Below are 16239 nucleotides of genomic sequence, written 5' to 3'. Positions count from 1 at the left end.
GGTCATGATCAAAGAGTAGTTCATGACTTAACTTTTTAAGCAAGCAGAAAGGTCAGCCAGGAGAGCTGAATGTTCAGGTTTAGTCTTGTATGTCAAAGAAATCAATAACATCCTTGCATTTGCTTCAGGTACAAACTGGAGGAAACAACTTATGAAACTGCTGAGTGAAAAGAAAGGTCACACAGATTCTGGGAAAGAGTTTGACAGAGAAGCAAGCAGCTGAATAGCATTTTGATGTGACAATGATGGATAAACGAGAACAGCACTAAATTTTAAGTCTGTGTTCCCACCATTAGTCCCCACGCCAATTCTGGTCGGCACAAAATGGGTCAAAATCAGAGAAATGATTGGATTGAGAGGTTCTTCTTATTCATTTATGCGATGTGGGGGTTACTGGCAAGGTCAGCATTTACTCTCTATCCTTGATTGTCCAGGAGCCATTTAACAGTCAGTGAGAATGCTATGGATCTGGAGTTGCATATAAGGTCAGATCAGTTAAGGATGGCAAACTTCCTTCTCCAAAAGGACATCAGTGAACAAAATGGGTTTTTACAACAGTCACCAGTGGTTACATGATCACCATTAGACTATTTTTAGTTAAATTCCAGATTTGCTTCCTCACCTACAGTGGCAGTTTTCAAATCCACGTCCTTAAGAACATTAGCCTGGCATTCTGAATTACTGGTCCACTATGCCACTGCCTCCCCTAAAGGTTTTGCTGAAGACAAAGACAAAAATGGAGGTGAAAGATAATTAAGTATGTTTACAGTTGCAGAAGATCATATAGCAAATTTAGGGAGGAGCAAGAATTATAAATGTTATTCTCACCCCTGGTCAGGAAATGAAGAAGTGGGGTTTAAGGGATAGGAAGTCGTGAGGCATAGAAGGAAATGGTCGAGGATTACTTTATAGTAATAGAGAGCATAGGAATAAAGAAATTATGGGCCATTACAAAGTTGAGGGGTGGCTGTAAACATAAGAAGAGATTTTATTTAGAGGAGAGACTTAAGGAAGGCCAGTGAAGTCAGAGAATAAATACTTTTAAGCAAGCAGCAAAGAATGGATCAATGTTGGTGATAAGCGTGACATTTCCTTTGTGGACATCTGACCTGGTATCCAGTGAAAACATAAAAAAGGACAGAAAATTATCATACCCACTTACAACCTAACTTTATTCCTTCATAGAATTTTTGTATCCTTCTCACAACCTGTTTTTCTGCCTGCCTTTATATTGTAGCCACATTTGCTGATGATATAGTCACTTCCTCCATCCTCACAGCTTGTCAGCCTGAAAATGATCCATTTCTCACTATATGCTAACAACACCCCCATCATCATGATTTCTTATTTTGTTCAATAATCTTATGTGTGATATCTCAACAAACATTTTTTAGAAATCCAGATACATTACTGATGCCCCTTTGTCCAGCTTGAATCTTACATCCTCAAATAACTCATTTTCCAAACATGATTTTCCTTTCACAAAGCTATATTCCTTCTGCTGCAAATGTGTTGCTGGTCAAAGCACAGCAGGCCAGGCAGCATCTCAGGAATAGAGAATTCGACGTTTCGAGCATAAGCCCTTCATCAGGAATAAGAGAGAGAGAGCCAAGCAGGCTAAGATAAAAGGTAGGGAGGAGGGACTAGGAGGAGGGGCGATGGAGGTGGGATAGGTGGAAGGAGGTCAAGGTGAGGGTGATAGGCCGGAGTGGGGTGGGGGCGGAGAGGTCAGGAAGAGGATTGCAGGTTAGGAGGGCGGTGCTGAGTTGAGGGAACCGACTGAGACAAGGTGGGGGGAGGGGAAATGAGGAAACTGGAGAAATCTGAATTCATACCTTGTGGTTGGAGGGTTCCCAGGCGGAAGATGAGGCGCTCCTCCTCCAGCCGTCGTGTAGTTGTGTTCTGCCGGTGGAGGAGTCCAAGGACCTGCATGTCCTCGGTGGAGTGGGAGGGGGAGTTAAAGTGTTGAGCCACGGGGTGATTGGGTTGGTTGGTTCGGGCGGCCCGGAGGTGTTCTCTAAAGCGTTCCGCAAGTAAGCGGCCTGTCTCCCCAATATAGAGGAGGCCACATCGGGTGCAGCGGATGCAATAGATGATGTGTGTGGAGGTACAGGTGAACTTGTGGCAGATATGGAAGGATCCCTTGGGGCCTTGGAGGGAAGTGAGTGTGGAGGTGTGGGCGCAAGTTTTACATTTCCTGCGGTTGCAGGGGAAGGTGCCGGGGGTGGAGGTTGGGTTGGTGGGGGGTGTGGATCTGACGAGGGAGTCACGAAGGGAGTGGTCCTTGCGGAACGCTGATAGGGGAGGGGAGGGAAATATATCCTTGGTGGTGGGGTCCGTTTGGAGGTGGCGGAAATGGCGGCGGATGATACGTTGTATGCGCAGGTTGGTGGGGTGGTAGGTGAGAACCAGTGGGGTTCTGTCTTGGTGGCAGTTGGAGGAGCGGGGCTCAAGGGCGGAGGAGCGGGAAGTGGAGGAGATGCGGTGGAGGGTATCGTCGATCATGTCTGGGGGGAATCTGCGGTCCTTGAAGAAGGAGGCCATCTGGGCTGTGCGGTGTTGGAATTGGTCCTCCTGGGAGCAGATGCGGCGGAGACGAAGGAATTGGGAATATGGGATGGCGTTTTTACAGGGGGCAGGGTGGGAGGAGGTGTAGTCCAGGTAGCTGTGGGAGTCAGTCGGTTTATAATAGATGTCTGTGTTGAGTCGGTCGCCCGAGATAGAAATGGAAAGGTCTAGGAAGGGGAGGGAAGAGTCTGAGACAGTCCAGGTGAATTTCAGGTCGGGATGGAAGGTGTTAGTAAAGTTGATGAACTGTTCAACCTCCTCGTGGGAGCACGAGGCAGCGCCGATACAGTCATCGATGTAGCGGAGGAAAAGGTGGGGGGTGGTGCCAGTGTAGTTGCGGAAGATGGACTGTTCCACATATCCTACGAAGAGGCAGGCATAGCTGGGGCCCATGCGGGTGCCCATGGCAACTCCTTTAGTTTGGAGGAAGTGGGAGGATCTGCAATCCTCTTCCTGACCTCTCCGCCCCTGCAATCCTCTTCCTGACCTCTCCGCCCGGTTCCCTCAACTCAGCACCGCCCTCCTAACCTGCAATCCTCTTCCTGACCTCTCCGCCCGGTTCCCTCAACTCAGCACCGCCCTCCTAACCTGCAATCCTCTTCCTGACCTCTCCGCCCCCACCCCACTCTGGCCTATCACCCTCACCTTGACCTCCTTCCACCTATCCCACCTCCATCGCCCCTCCCCCTAGTCCCTCCTCCCTACCTTTTATCTTAGCCTGCTTGGCTCTCTCTCTCTTATTCCTGATGAAGGGCTTATGCTCGAAACGTCGAATTCTCTATTCCTGAGATGCTGCCTGGCCTGCTGTGCTTTGACCAGCAACACATTTGCAGCTGTGATCTCCAGCATCTGCAGACCTCATTTTTTACTCGAAGATATATTCCTTCTGCCTCTTTATATTCAATTTCAAAGCATCTTTCAACTACTTTAACAATGGATCCTAGCATTTTCTCAGTGATAAACGTTAGGCTAGCTAGCCTATTTTATGTGTTCTCTCTCTCCCTCCTTCTCAAACAGAGCAGCTGTGTCTGTAATATAATGTTTAATTATCTCAGTGAAGTAAACATAATACAACTGAAAAATTAACTTCCCGTGCACATCATTATTGCTGCATTTCATAGGAATTCTGCACATTTGGTTGCCGATATCAATCATTAGATCACCTTTTAACTTGAGGAATTGTTAAATGGTATCTTCAATACCAGTCATAACTCCAGGATTCTGTTCAATATGGTCAAAAGATAATCAATGAGATACAACAAGTTAGGCTACTACACAAAGTAAGTGGTCAAGTTAGATAGGAGTTTTGATAGGAATTGAGGGTTACAGAGGGCAGACTGGAATCTCGAGACCTCCTGCTCCTCATAGTTAGAGTCACAGAGATGTACAGCCTGGAAACAGACTCTTTGGTCCAACCCATCCATGACAACCTGATATCCCAAAGCCTTTTAAATGTTGCAATTGTACCAGCCTCCACCACTTCATCTGGCAGCTCATTCCATATGCATACCATCCTCTGTGTGAAAAAGTTGCCCCTTAGGTCTTTTTTATATCTTTCCCCTCTCACCCTAAACTTATGGCCTCTAGTTCTGGACTCCCCCACCCCTCATCCTATATTATTATTTCTTCCTAAGAAATTATAGTGTTGGGGATAAAATAATAACAACAATATAGATACATAATTGGCTAACTAACAGAAACAAGAGTTGGGACAAAAGGTCATTTGTAATTAGTGGGGTGTAACAGGTATCTGTGCTGTAGCCTCAACTATTTGCAATATATATAGTACTTAGATGAAGGAAGCAAGAACACTGTAGTCAAATTTGCTGCTGATATAAAATACAGGATAGTATATTGTGCAGTAATCACAGGGTCTGCAAGTGGATATAGGTAGTTTAAACAAGTGGGCAAAACTTTGGCAGATTCTGCAAGGCAAATCAAAACATTGTTTGAATAGAGTCTATAGAATGCTGCAGTAGAGAGGAATCTAGCTGTCTTCAGACATGAAATTCAAATGGAACAACAAAGGCAAATGGAATAAATATTTCAGGACTGAAGTAAGAAAGTCTCACTACAACTGCACAGGACATTGGGGAGATCACTGCATATAATTAGTAAGCTTTATGCAGAGATGTACTCGTTTTGGAGGTAGTTCTCAGAAGGTCCACAAGGTTGATTCCTGGGGCAAAGGTAATGTCTTATGAGGAATGAGGATATCTCATAAGGTCACCTCAGAGTACAACAGGATCTTTATCAAATGGGCCAATGGGCTGAGTGACAGATGGAGTTTAATTTAGATAAATGTGAGGTGCTGTGTTTTGAAAAGGCAAATCAGAGAAGGACTAATACACTTAATGGTAAGGTCCTAGGGAGTGTTGGTGAACAAAGAGACCTTGGAGTGCAGGTTCATAGTTCCTTGAAAGTAGAGTTGCAGGTAGATAGGATAGTGAAGGCGGCATTTCGTATGCTTTCCTTTATTGGTAAGAGTATTGCGTATAGGAGTTGGGAGGTCATGTTATGGATGTACAGGATGTTAGTTAGGCCACTTTTGGAACATTATATACAATTCCGGTCTCCTTCCTATCAGAAGGATGTTGCGAAACTTGAAAGGGTTCAGAAAAGGTTTACAAAGATTTGCCTGGGTTGGAGGATTTGAGCTAAAGAGAGAACTTGAATAGGTTGGGCCTGTTTCCCTGAAGTGTTAGAGGTTGAAGGGTGACCTTATAGAGGATTATAAAATCATGAGGGACATGGATAGGATAGATAGACAAAGTCTTTGCCCTGGCATGGGTGAGTTCAGAACTAGAGGACATGGGTTTAGGGTGAGAGGGGACAGGATACAAAAGGGATCTAAGGGGCAACTTTTTCACACAGAGGGTTGTGCGTATATGGAATGAGCTGCCAGAGGAAGTAGTGGAAGCCAGTACAACATCTCCATTTAAAAGGCATCTGGATGGGTATATGAATAGGAAGGGTATAGTGAAATAGTGGCCAAGTCCTGGCAAATGGGACTAGATTAGGTTAGGATATCTGGTTGGCAAGTTGGACCAAAGGGTCTGATTCCATGCTGTACATCTCTATGACTCTTCAACATAAAGCAAGGGGCAGTTTTAGAAATAAGGGATCATCTATTTAGGATAGAAGACTAATTTCTTGTCTGTCAGGGTTGCAAATCTTTGAAATTCTCTTTCCCAGAGAGGTGTGGAGGCTGAAACATTGAACGTACTTCATGCTAATTTCAAGTCTGAACCAGAGAATTTTGAACTATAGAGGAGTCCAGGTTTAATGGAAAATAGGCAGAAAAGTGGAATTGAGACCAAGATCAAACCACATGGCAAAGCAGCCATGAGAGGTTATATAGCCTAGTCCTGCTCCTATTTCTATATTCTAATTTAAACTATAATGATGGACAATTTATTTTTAAGCACTGGTAACTGAACTTAGGAAGGAAAGATATCTTTACAACTCAAAAGGCTTAATATATTTATTTTCATACACATTAGAGCTGCAGAAACTTCCTAAGAGACCAACTCCTCAATCTTTAAACATAAACAGAAATTGTTGGAAAAATTCCCAAAGCCTGGCAGCATCTGTGGACTGAAAGCAAAGTTAACATTTCAGATCCAGTAATCAGCAGCCTGTGTGTGGAGCCGCAGAAAATGGGGGAGATACTAAATGAGTATTTTGCATCAGTATTTACTGTGGAAAAGGATATGGAAGATATAAACTGTAGGGAAATAGATGGTGATATCTTGCAAAATGTCCAGATTAAGAGGAGGAAGTGCTGGATGTCTTGAAACGGGTAAAGGTGGATAAATCCCCAGGACCTGATCAGGTGTACACAAGAACTCTGTGAGAAACTAGAGAAGTGATTGTTAGGCCTCTTGCTGAGATATTTGTATCATTGATAGTCACAGGCGAGGTGCCAGAAGAGTGGAGGTTGGCTAACGTGGAGCCACTGTTAAAGAAGGGTTGTAAGGACAAGCCAGGGAACTATAGACCAATGAGCCTGACGTTGGTGGTGTGCAAGTTGTTGGAGGGAATCCTGAGGGACAGGATGTACATGTATTTGGAAAGGCAAGGACTGATTAGGGATAGTCAACATGGAAATCATGCCTCACAATCTTGATTGAATTTTTTGAATAAGTAACAAAGAAGATTGATGAGGGCAGAACAATAGATGTGATCTATATGGACTTCAGTAAGGCGTTCGACAAGGTTCCCCATGGGAGACTGATGAGCAAGGTTAGATCTCACGGAATACGGGGAGAATTAGCCATTTGGATACAGAACTGGCTCAATGGTAGAAGACAGAGGGTGGTGGTGGAGGGTTATTCTTCAGATTGGAGGCCTGTGACCAGTGGAGTGCCACAAGGATCAGTGCTGGGTCCTCTATTTTTTGTCATTTACATAAATGATTTGGACGTGAGCATAAGCGATACATTAGTAAGTTTGCAGATGACACCAAAATTGGAGGTGGAGTGGACAGCGAAGAGGGTTACCTCGGATTACAACAGGATCTGGACCAGATGGGCCAATGGGCTGAGAAGTGGCAGATGGAGTTTAATTCAGATAAATGTGAGGTGCTGCATTTTGGGAAAGCAAATCTTAGCAGGACTTATACACTTAATGGTAAGGTCCTAGGGAGTGTTGCTGAACAAAGAGACCTTGGAGTGCAGGTTCATAGCTCCTTGAAAGTAGAGTCGCAGGTAGATAGGATAGTGAAGACGACATTTGGTATGCTTTCTTTTATTGGTCAGAGTATTGAGTACAGGAGTTGGGAGGTCATGTAGCGGCTGTACAGGACATTAGTTAGGCCACTGTTGGAATACAGGTCTCCTTCCTATTGGAAAAATGTTGTGAAACTTGAAAGGGTTTTAAAAAGATTTACAAGGATGTTGCCAGGGTTGGAAGATTTGAGCTATAGGGAGAGGCTGAAAAGACTGGGGCTGTTTTCCCTGGACCATTGGAGGCTGAGGTGTGACCGTATAGAGGTTTACAAAATTATGAGGGGCATGGATAGGACAAATAGAAAAAGTCTTTTCCCTGGGATCGGGGAGTCCAGAACTAAAGGGCATAGGTTTAGGGTGAGAGGGGAAAAGTATAAAACAGACCAGATATAAAAGGGACCTAAGGGTCAACTTTTTCTACATAGAGGATGGTACGTTTATGGAATGAGCTGCCAGAGGAAGTTGTGGAGGCTGGTACAATTGCAACATTTAAGAGGCATTTGGATGGGTATATGAATAAGAAGGGTTTGGAGGGATATGGGCTAGGTGCTGGTAGGTGGGACTAGATTTAGTTGGGATATCTGGTCGGCATGGACGGGTTGGACCAAAGGGTCTGTTTCCATGCTATACATCTCTTTGACTCTAATCCTTCTTTCAAACTCAAGTGTTCTGGAAAAGGGTCACTGGACCCAAAATGTTAATTCTGTTGTACGTTTAAGCCTTGCTTTAGATTTGAGCACATCGTCTCTATTGGTATTAGCAGCATTGTTCAGAGTCAGATGAGATGTTATGTCAAGTCACTTACTTGCATGCAATACTCTCATGCTCTGCGCATGCTGCAAAAAAAACATTGGAGACAAAAAAAAGTTTTACAAGCAGGCTGCAAGGACAGGCCATTCTAGTGTAAAGTGACAAGTGATATAATGACCCATTACAACAGTTTGGCATTTCCAAGTTAACCAATTGTACTGGTCCACAATTAGGCTTTTGAAACACTAAAAACTAACTTTTCAACATTCAATGTTAACATGCAGTTTAAACAATATCATTGTGTTCGATTAAAAACAGCTTTATCATTGAAACATCTCGAAGTACTTCTCAAGCGAAAGTACTTGGAGGGTGTACCGACTTATGTCCACAAGCTAACATAAAAACTGACATTTTTTTTTCCTGTTTAAATTGATTAAGGGTGGGAATTCTGGGCATTTCTAAATATTGCCACAGAATGAAAAAAATTGACATGTAATTCCTTCATGTTTTATAATTTTAAAATATTTGATCTGCTGCTAAAAAAGATGAAGGTTGACAAACACTGGTGTCAACTGGAAAAGCACAGCAGGTCAGGCAGCATCATTCTAACCCCCCCCCACCTTCCATTTCTCTCTCCACCCTGGAGGCTCCCAACCTCATTCCTGATGAAGGGCTTTTGCCCAAAATGGCGATTTTCCTTCTCCTCAGATGCTGCCTGACCTGCCGTGCTCTTCACCACCACTCTAAACTTGACTCTGATCTCCAGCATCTGCAGTCCTCACTTTCGCTTCCCTGAATTGTTGAGCTATTTTACATTTGGACAGCTCAATATCTTATTTTGAATTTCTAAATGATTTAGTGAGCTATACAACTTCAAATGTGTATACTGTGCCTACTTGTTCGAGTGCCCCAAGAAAAGTCAATATTATTAAATCCACACAGTTCTCATTAAATTCCTAAATGTAAATGAAAGATTAAGGGACCAGTTCATAACTCAGTTATTTGTTCCCCTCCAGTTCGACACCAAACTCTACTGAACAGTCTCACAAACAAGCTCCCTTCTCAGTTCTCCACACGAATAACAAACAATTTATTCCTCTAAGATTACAAAGAGATCTTGATCAATTGGGTCAATGGGCTGAAGAGTGGCAAATTGGAGTTTAATTGGGATAACATGAAAAGGAAGAACTTAGAGGGATATCATGCAATGTTGGCAATCTGGTCAACATAGACAAGAGTCTGTCTTTGTGCTGTACAACTCTAATGATTCTAAGTGCAAGATATTGCATTTTGTTAACACCTACAAGGGCAGGACTTATACAATTAATGGTAGGGTCGTGGATGGTGTTGTAGAATAGAGAACCAAGGGTTCAGGTTCATAATTCTTTGAAATTTATGTCACAGGTGTAAACAGGGTAGTTTAGAAAGTGTCTGTCTTGCTTGCCTTCATTGTTCAAACCTTCTGAGTATAGGAGTTGGGATGTCATGTTGAGTCTGTACAGCACATTGGTGAGGCCTCTTTTGGAATACTGTGTGCAATTCTGGTCACCCTGTTATAGAAAGGATGTTACTAAACTGGAGAGGGTTCAGAAAAGATTTACCAGGCTGTTGGCAGGAATAGAGGTTTTGAGTTATAAAAATGGACTGGATAGACTGGGACGTTTTTCAGTGTAGCACAGGCGGTCGAGGGGAGGCCTTATAGGGGTTTATAAAAGCATGAGTGGCATAGATAAGGTGAATAGCAAAAGTCTTTCCGATGGCGGGGATCGACAAAACTATTGGCATTTTAAGGTGAGAGGAGACAGATTTAAAATGGATGTGAGGGGTAATTTTTTTTTAACAGAATGGTTAGTGTATGAATGAACTGCCAGAGGAAGTGATGAATGCAGGTAGTTACAACTTTTGAAAGACACTTGGTTAAGTTAATGAATAGAAAAGATTTGTAGTGATATGGGCCAAGAACAGGCAGGTGAGATTAATTTAGTTGGGGAACATGGCCAGAGTGGACTAGTTGGAGTGAAGGGTCTGTTTCCATCCTGTATGAGTCTCTAGGCTCCCCCCACCTTGTTTAACCAGGATCTAACTCGCAGCAATTTTGGACTCTTCACCCGGGAACGCACACATTTCCTTCTCTCAAAGCGAGCGCATGTACACCAGGAACAAAAGGAATTCGCTTCCAAACATCCAGATCCAATTTCTAGCCCATCACCACGTTGAGCGGAAACCATTACCTTCACCACCGTGTCTCAATATAAAAAGCGAGTACCACACGATGAATGCTCGATCGGCTTGGTTACCTGGTTTGAGGCAATATTTACTTGCTTCGAAATTAAAATTCGCTGTCGCACTCGGAGAAGTTTTACTTTCTTTTTCTGTCCTCCTTTACAGCGACTCCGAACGTCTCCCTCGACAAGTGAGCTCTGCGGACTCCATGATCCAGGTTCACAGGTGGAACTAGCTCAGCAGGAACACCTCCCTCATTAACCCTATCCAACCCATTCCTGGGCACAGCTACAAGGAACCGTCTGATTTTTGTGCTGTTCTCAACTTTTTAAAGTTCTCAGATTTGTTTATTACATTTCTCTCTTTACTTTTCACGGGAGACAGAAGCGTTTGTTGCAAGTTTACTTTGATTTCTTTGAAAAAATGCCCTTGTCCCAGTCATCTGTCACTGTAGAGTTGGTTTCGTACTTCAGTAATTTTTTCTAGAAACTCACCGATTATGTAAGGCTACGTCCTCCAAACTAATGCTCGCCAAAGTAATTGCAACAGTTTTGTATTCTCTTTAAAAGTTAATGTATTATTTACCCTTTATTGGGTGAAACACCATTCCTGGGTGGAGTCACCTTCCTTCCGTGTAGGCCTCCGTAGACTATGCAGTGTTACTCAGCCAGAGGCAATTTAGTGGATGTATTCACTGGCAGGATAATCAGGATAATCCATTTTTCTGCTGTGCCTGCCAACGTTGAGAACTTTTGGTGTGAAGAACAAGCTCAAACTCTCGTCGGAGCATCTCTCACCCATGAAGAGTAAGGCCATTTTAAATCTTATGGGGGAAATTTTGGGTATCAAAAACTAGCAAGGATTTGGGGTTAGCCCATCATTATACAAGCCAAGATTTCTTCCACTTAAGTATAAGGTGACCATCCAAATCTCCTCTACCTCACTTCATCTTCAACTACAACCCTTAGACAGACCTTTATTTTCCCCTAAGCTTTTCCACTCCAACCCACTTCTGGCCATCTTATCATATTCTACTTTCTGCAAACATGAGATTATTTAATGTTGCATTGCCTATGTTCTTAAGGCACTGAGTTCCCTTTCACCCTCCTTACTCTGCTCACCCACCGCCACTTCATCCAGGCCAGGGAATGCTTAATTTTAAATTGCTCATTCTTGCTTTCAAATACTTCATGATTATGCTTCTCCCTATTTGTAATACCCATCATCCCCACAATCCTCTGATTAGATTTACTATAGTGTGGAAACAGCCCCTTCGGCCCAAGTCCACACTGACACTCCAAAGACCCATTTCCCTCTGACTAATGCACCGAACACTACGGGCAATTTAACATGACCAATTCACCTAACCTGCACATCTTTGGATTGTGGGAGGAAACCCACGCAGACATGGGGAGAATATGCAAACTCCACACAGTCACCCGAGGCTGGAATCGAATCCAGTTCCCTGGTGCTGTGAGGCAACAGTGCAAACCACTGAGCCACTATGTCACCCCTATATAAAGTAATCGCCTCTGCTGAGTCAGATTTGAATGCGTTCACCACTGATGGTAATGTTTTCAGCTGCTCTGACCCAAAACCGTGGAACTTGCACCCTAAACCTCTCCATATTCTCAAACTGTCTTTCTGTCATAGAGATGTACAGCACAGAAATGGACCCTTCAGTCCAACTCATCCATGCTGACCAGATATCCTAAATTAATCTAGTCCCATCTGCCAGCACTTGGCCCATATCCCTCTAAAACCTTCCTATTCATATACCCATCCAGGTGCCTTTTAAATGCAGCAATTGTACCATCCTCCACTACTTCCTCAGGCAGCACATTCCACGCATGCACCACACTCTGTAAAAACGTTGTCCCTTACGTCCCTTCTAAATATTTCCCCCCTCTCACCCAAAATCTATGCCCTCTAGAAAAAGACCTTGTCTATTTACCCTATCCATGTCCCTCATGATTTTATAAACCTCTCTAAAGTCATCCCTCAGCCTCTGATGCTCCAGTTAAAAACACAGCCCCAGCCTATTCAGCCTCTCTCTATATTGCTCAAACATCCAATTCTGGCAATATTCTTGCAAATCTTTTCTGAACCCTTTCAAGTTTCACAACATCCTTCCGATAGGAGGGAGACCAGAATTGCATGCAATATTCCAAAAGTGCCATAACCGATGATATGTACAGCTACAACATGACCTCCCAACCTCTTTACTCAATGCTGGGGATTTATCTACCTTTACATATTTTAGGATATCCTGTACCATCTCCTCCTGTGCTTCATCACCATGCTAGGTAACATCATCAGTAAGCCTCTGATGAAGCGCTGGTGTTGTGTCCCACTTGCTATTTATCTGTCTTGAGTGTGTGTTGCTGGAAAAGCATAGCAGGTCAGGCAGCATCCGAACAGCAGGAATATCAACGTTTCGAGCCGATGCCCTTCATAAGGAATGGAGAGCTCTGGCCTGAAACGTTGATTCTCCTGCTCCTCGGATGCTGCCTGACGTGCCGTGCTTTTCCAGCAACATACTGTCAACTCCAGCATCTGCAGACCTCACTATATCCTAGGTGATTTACCTGTCTTGGTCTGTTGTGGTGGGTGATATCACTTCCAGTTCTTTTTCTGAGAGGTTGGTAAATGGGCTCCAAATCTATATGTTTGTCAGTAGAGTTCAGGTTTGAATGCCAGGCCTCTAGGAATTCACGTGCGTGTCTTTGTTTAGCCTGTCCCAGGATGGATGTATTGTCCCAGTCGACCTGGTGTCCCTCTTCATCTGCGTGTATGGATAGCAGTGATAGTTGGTCATGACTTTTGGTGGCTACTTGATGCTCATGTATCCTGATGGCTGATTTTCTGCTAGTTTGTCCAATGTAATGTTTATTGCAGTCCTTGCAAGGTATTTTGTACATGATGTTTGTTCTGCTGGTTGTTGGTTAGGGGTCCTTTAAATTCATCAGGAGCTGTTTCAGTGTGGTGGTAGGTTTGTGGGCTACCATGACATTGAGGGGTCGGAATCATCTGGTCATCATCTCCAAGAGGTCTTTAATGTATGCCAAGGTGGCTAGAGTCTCTGGGCGTGTTGTGTCGTTTTGTTTTGGTCAGCTGTGTAGGAATCAGCAGACTCTGCTTATCGGGCACCCATTGTTCCTGAATACTTTGTAGAAGTGTTTTTCCTCAGCTTCTTGTAGTTCCTGGGTGCTGCAATGTGTTGTGGCTTATCTAAATAATGTCCTTGTGCAGCTCCGTTCGTGGGTGTTGGGATGATTGCTCCCGTAGTTGGGTATCTGCTCAGTGTGTATGGCTTTCCTGTAAACACTGGTCTGTAGCTCTCCATTGGCTTTGCATTCTACCCCTTTTGGAAACGGAGTATGTTGTTGTTCTCTTCCTCTTTGGTGAACTTCGTACCAGTCAGGATGTTGTTTATGTTTCTTCTAATTTTGTTACGTTTTGTGATGACAGATGACAAAGATATCATCCACATAGCGGACCCAAAGCTTGGGCTGAATCGTGGGAAGTGCTGTTTGTTCTTACCTCTAGATAACTGCTTCTGCGAAGAGTCCTGATATTGGTGATCCCATAGGCACCCCATTGAATTGTTTGTAGTTCTGGTCATTGAAGGTGAAGTGGGTTGTGAGGTACAGGTTTACTAGTTGGAGGATGCTGTCCTTGCTGATGGAGTTGGTGCTGTCAGGTCTTTGTGTCCTTCGTTTGTCTTGCAGTGAGGCAACCATGACCTGGTCGTCCTCTACCTTGGTGTCTTTGATGTTAAGGAATTCCTGGATGGAGTGGTTTGAGTTTTGTACTCGGTGTTTCAGTTTAGATTGCAGTTCTTTTGCTAGTCTGTATGTCTGTAGCAGGAAGTGAGGGCCTTGTTTGTGTACCTTTGATAATCCGGAGAAATGGATCCTTCAGGTTTCATTCTTTGGAGGTCTATCTTGTTAATTTCACCTGTCTTGTGAAATTTCCTCAGGTACGCTGTAATATAGTTTTCTAGCTGTGGAGTCGGACTCATCGCCACCTGTTGGTAGATGTCAGTATCTGCTGGTAGCGTGTTTGCTTTTCAAATATATAGTGTTCTGTTCAGGATGACTGTCATCCACCCTTTGTCTGCTGGTCTGATTACGATATTTCTAGCTTTTCAGAGTTCTTCCACGGCTCTTCTTTCCAGTGCTCTTCTTTCCAGTGTGATGTTTGAGGGTGCCTCTTCCCTCCCTAAATACTCCTTTGTCTTTAATATATTTATAAAATCACTTTGGATTCCCAAAGCTATGTCATGTCCCCTTTTTGCCCTCCTGATTTCCCTCTTAAGTATTCTCCTCCTGTCTTTATACTGTAAGGAGTCACTCAATCTCTGCTGTCTATACCTGGCATATGCTTCTTTCCTTTTCTTAGCCAAAACCTCAATTACTGTAGTCATCTAGCCTTCCCTATACCTATCAACCTTGCTTTCACCCTAACAGGAACATATTGTCTCTAGACTCTTATTATCTCATTCTGGAAGGCTTCCCATTTTCCAGCCGTCCCTTTACCTGTGAAATCTGCCCCCAATCAGCTTTTGAAATTGCCTAATACCATCAAAATTGGTCTCCCTCCAATTTAGAACTTAAACTTTTAGAACCAGTCTATCCTTTTCCATCACAATTTTCAAACTAATAGAATTATGGTCGCTGGCGCCAAAGTGCTCCCCCACTGACACCTCAGTCACCTCACCTGCCTTATTTCCCAAATGTAGGTCAAGCTTTGCACTTTGTAGTAGGTACATTCACATACTGAATCAGAAAACTTTCTTGTACACACTCAACAAATTCCTCTCCATCTAAACCCTTAACACTGGCAGTTACTGTATGTTTGGAAAGTTAAAATCCCCTACCATTCTTATAGATAACAGATCACCTTCCAAATGTGTTTTTCAAGTACTAAAGACCCCCACCCCCACCCCCCAAACAGTCAGTGAGAAATTAAGATGGTCCTCAAAACTAACCCACAAGCAAATGTTTGACTATCTGCACTAATGTTATTAAGTGGGTTTGTAACACTAAGCAGCAACTGGGTAGACATGTTACATAAATATCACATATCAACACAAGTTTACGTTGAGTGTTATTTCATAACTGCTAGACTAATGCAACATTACCTCTGATTTAATATCAAGAAATCATAATAGTAAATTATGTTTACTGTAGAAAACCATTTCTTTATCATAAATCAATTTAGCTGAAAATGTGTTGCTGGTTAAAGCACAGCAGGTTAGGCAGCATCCAAGGAACAGGAAATTCGACGTTTCGGGCATAAGCTTATGCCCAAAACATCGAATTTCCTGTTCCTTGGATGCTGCCTAACCTGCTGTGCTTTAACCAGCAACACATTTTCAGCTGTGATCTCCAGCATCTGCAGACCTCTTTTTTTTACCCATAAATCAATTTAATTTGGCAGCTTTAACAACTTAGCTTTTAAAATTTTTAATCTCCGAATCTAAATTTAAAGGCCACACCTTTGCAAGTCTTTATTCAGTTCAACATTTAAACTTCTTTGAATCATTTCTTTTATGCTAGTTTTTAATAATCTTCTTCAGGAATTCATGTCAACACACAAGTGTTGCTATTAAAATAAATACAAGTGTTAACCAACACTAACTTGATTTTCCACGATATTTTAGTATTGTAGATCCAATGTGCCACATGAGACATACAAGGATGTAGTAGAGTTCCTTTAAAAGGTAAGAGAAAGGTAAAGAGGTTTAGGAAGCAAATTCTTGAGCTTAAGGACTTGTTAACCCAAAACACAGCTGTCAATTATGGAAATATTAAAACTGGGGACATTCAAGGTGCCACCATTTGGGAGATCACAGTTAGGTAGGTACAATGTCATGCAAGGTTCAGAACAGGAGCAAGAGAATTTTAAAATAGAGGAATTTCTTAATATTAGAACCAGAATAAATCAGGGAGATGGCAGTGAT

The 16239-nt window shown here is 43.0% G+C and overlaps 2 protein-coding genes across 8 annotated transcripts in view; one reads left to right on the top strand and one right to left on the bottom strand.

Annotated features, from left to right (window-relative positions):
- The window catches only part of zgc:113425 (uncharacterized protein LOC541425 homolog), a 34737-nt gene extending 23821 nt beyond the window's left edge, over positions 1–10916 (bottom strand). For 3 of the 7 annotated variants that reach the window (XM_060851323.1, XM_060851317.1, XM_060851319.1), the window contains exons 1-2: positions 10346–10525; positions 623–718 (exon numbers count right to left, since the gene is read on the bottom strand). The gene's annotated coding sequence lies outside the window, so the exon portion shown is untranslated. Of the gene's footprint in view, positions 1–622; positions 719–10345; positions 10526–10856 lie in introns of those variants that run through there. The other 4 variants (XM_060851318.1, XM_060851322.1, XM_060851320.1 and 1 more) reach the window with 3 other exon arrangements.
- Positions 10856–16239, top strand: part of mgst2 (microsomal glutathione S-transferase 2) — a 122078-nt gene continuing 116694 nt past the window's right edge. Inside the window, exon 1 of the mRNA XM_060851315.1 lies at positions 10856–11077. Coding sequence (XP_060707298.1) covers positions 10923–11077 — 155 coding nt within the window. The 5' untranslated portion in view covers positions 10856–10922. The remainder of the gene's footprint in view (positions 11078–16239) is intronic.

This window comes from Hemiscyllium ocellatum, chromosome 36 (assembly GCF_020745735.1).
Source record: "Hemiscyllium ocellatum isolate sHemOce1 chromosome 36, sHemOce1.pat.X.cur, whole genome shotgun sequence".
Lineage (NCBI taxonomy): Eukaryota > Metazoa > Chordata > Chondrichthyes > Orectolobiformes > Hemiscylliidae > Hemiscyllium > Hemiscyllium ocellatum.
This window is presented reverse-complemented; position numbering and strand designations above follow the sequence as displayed.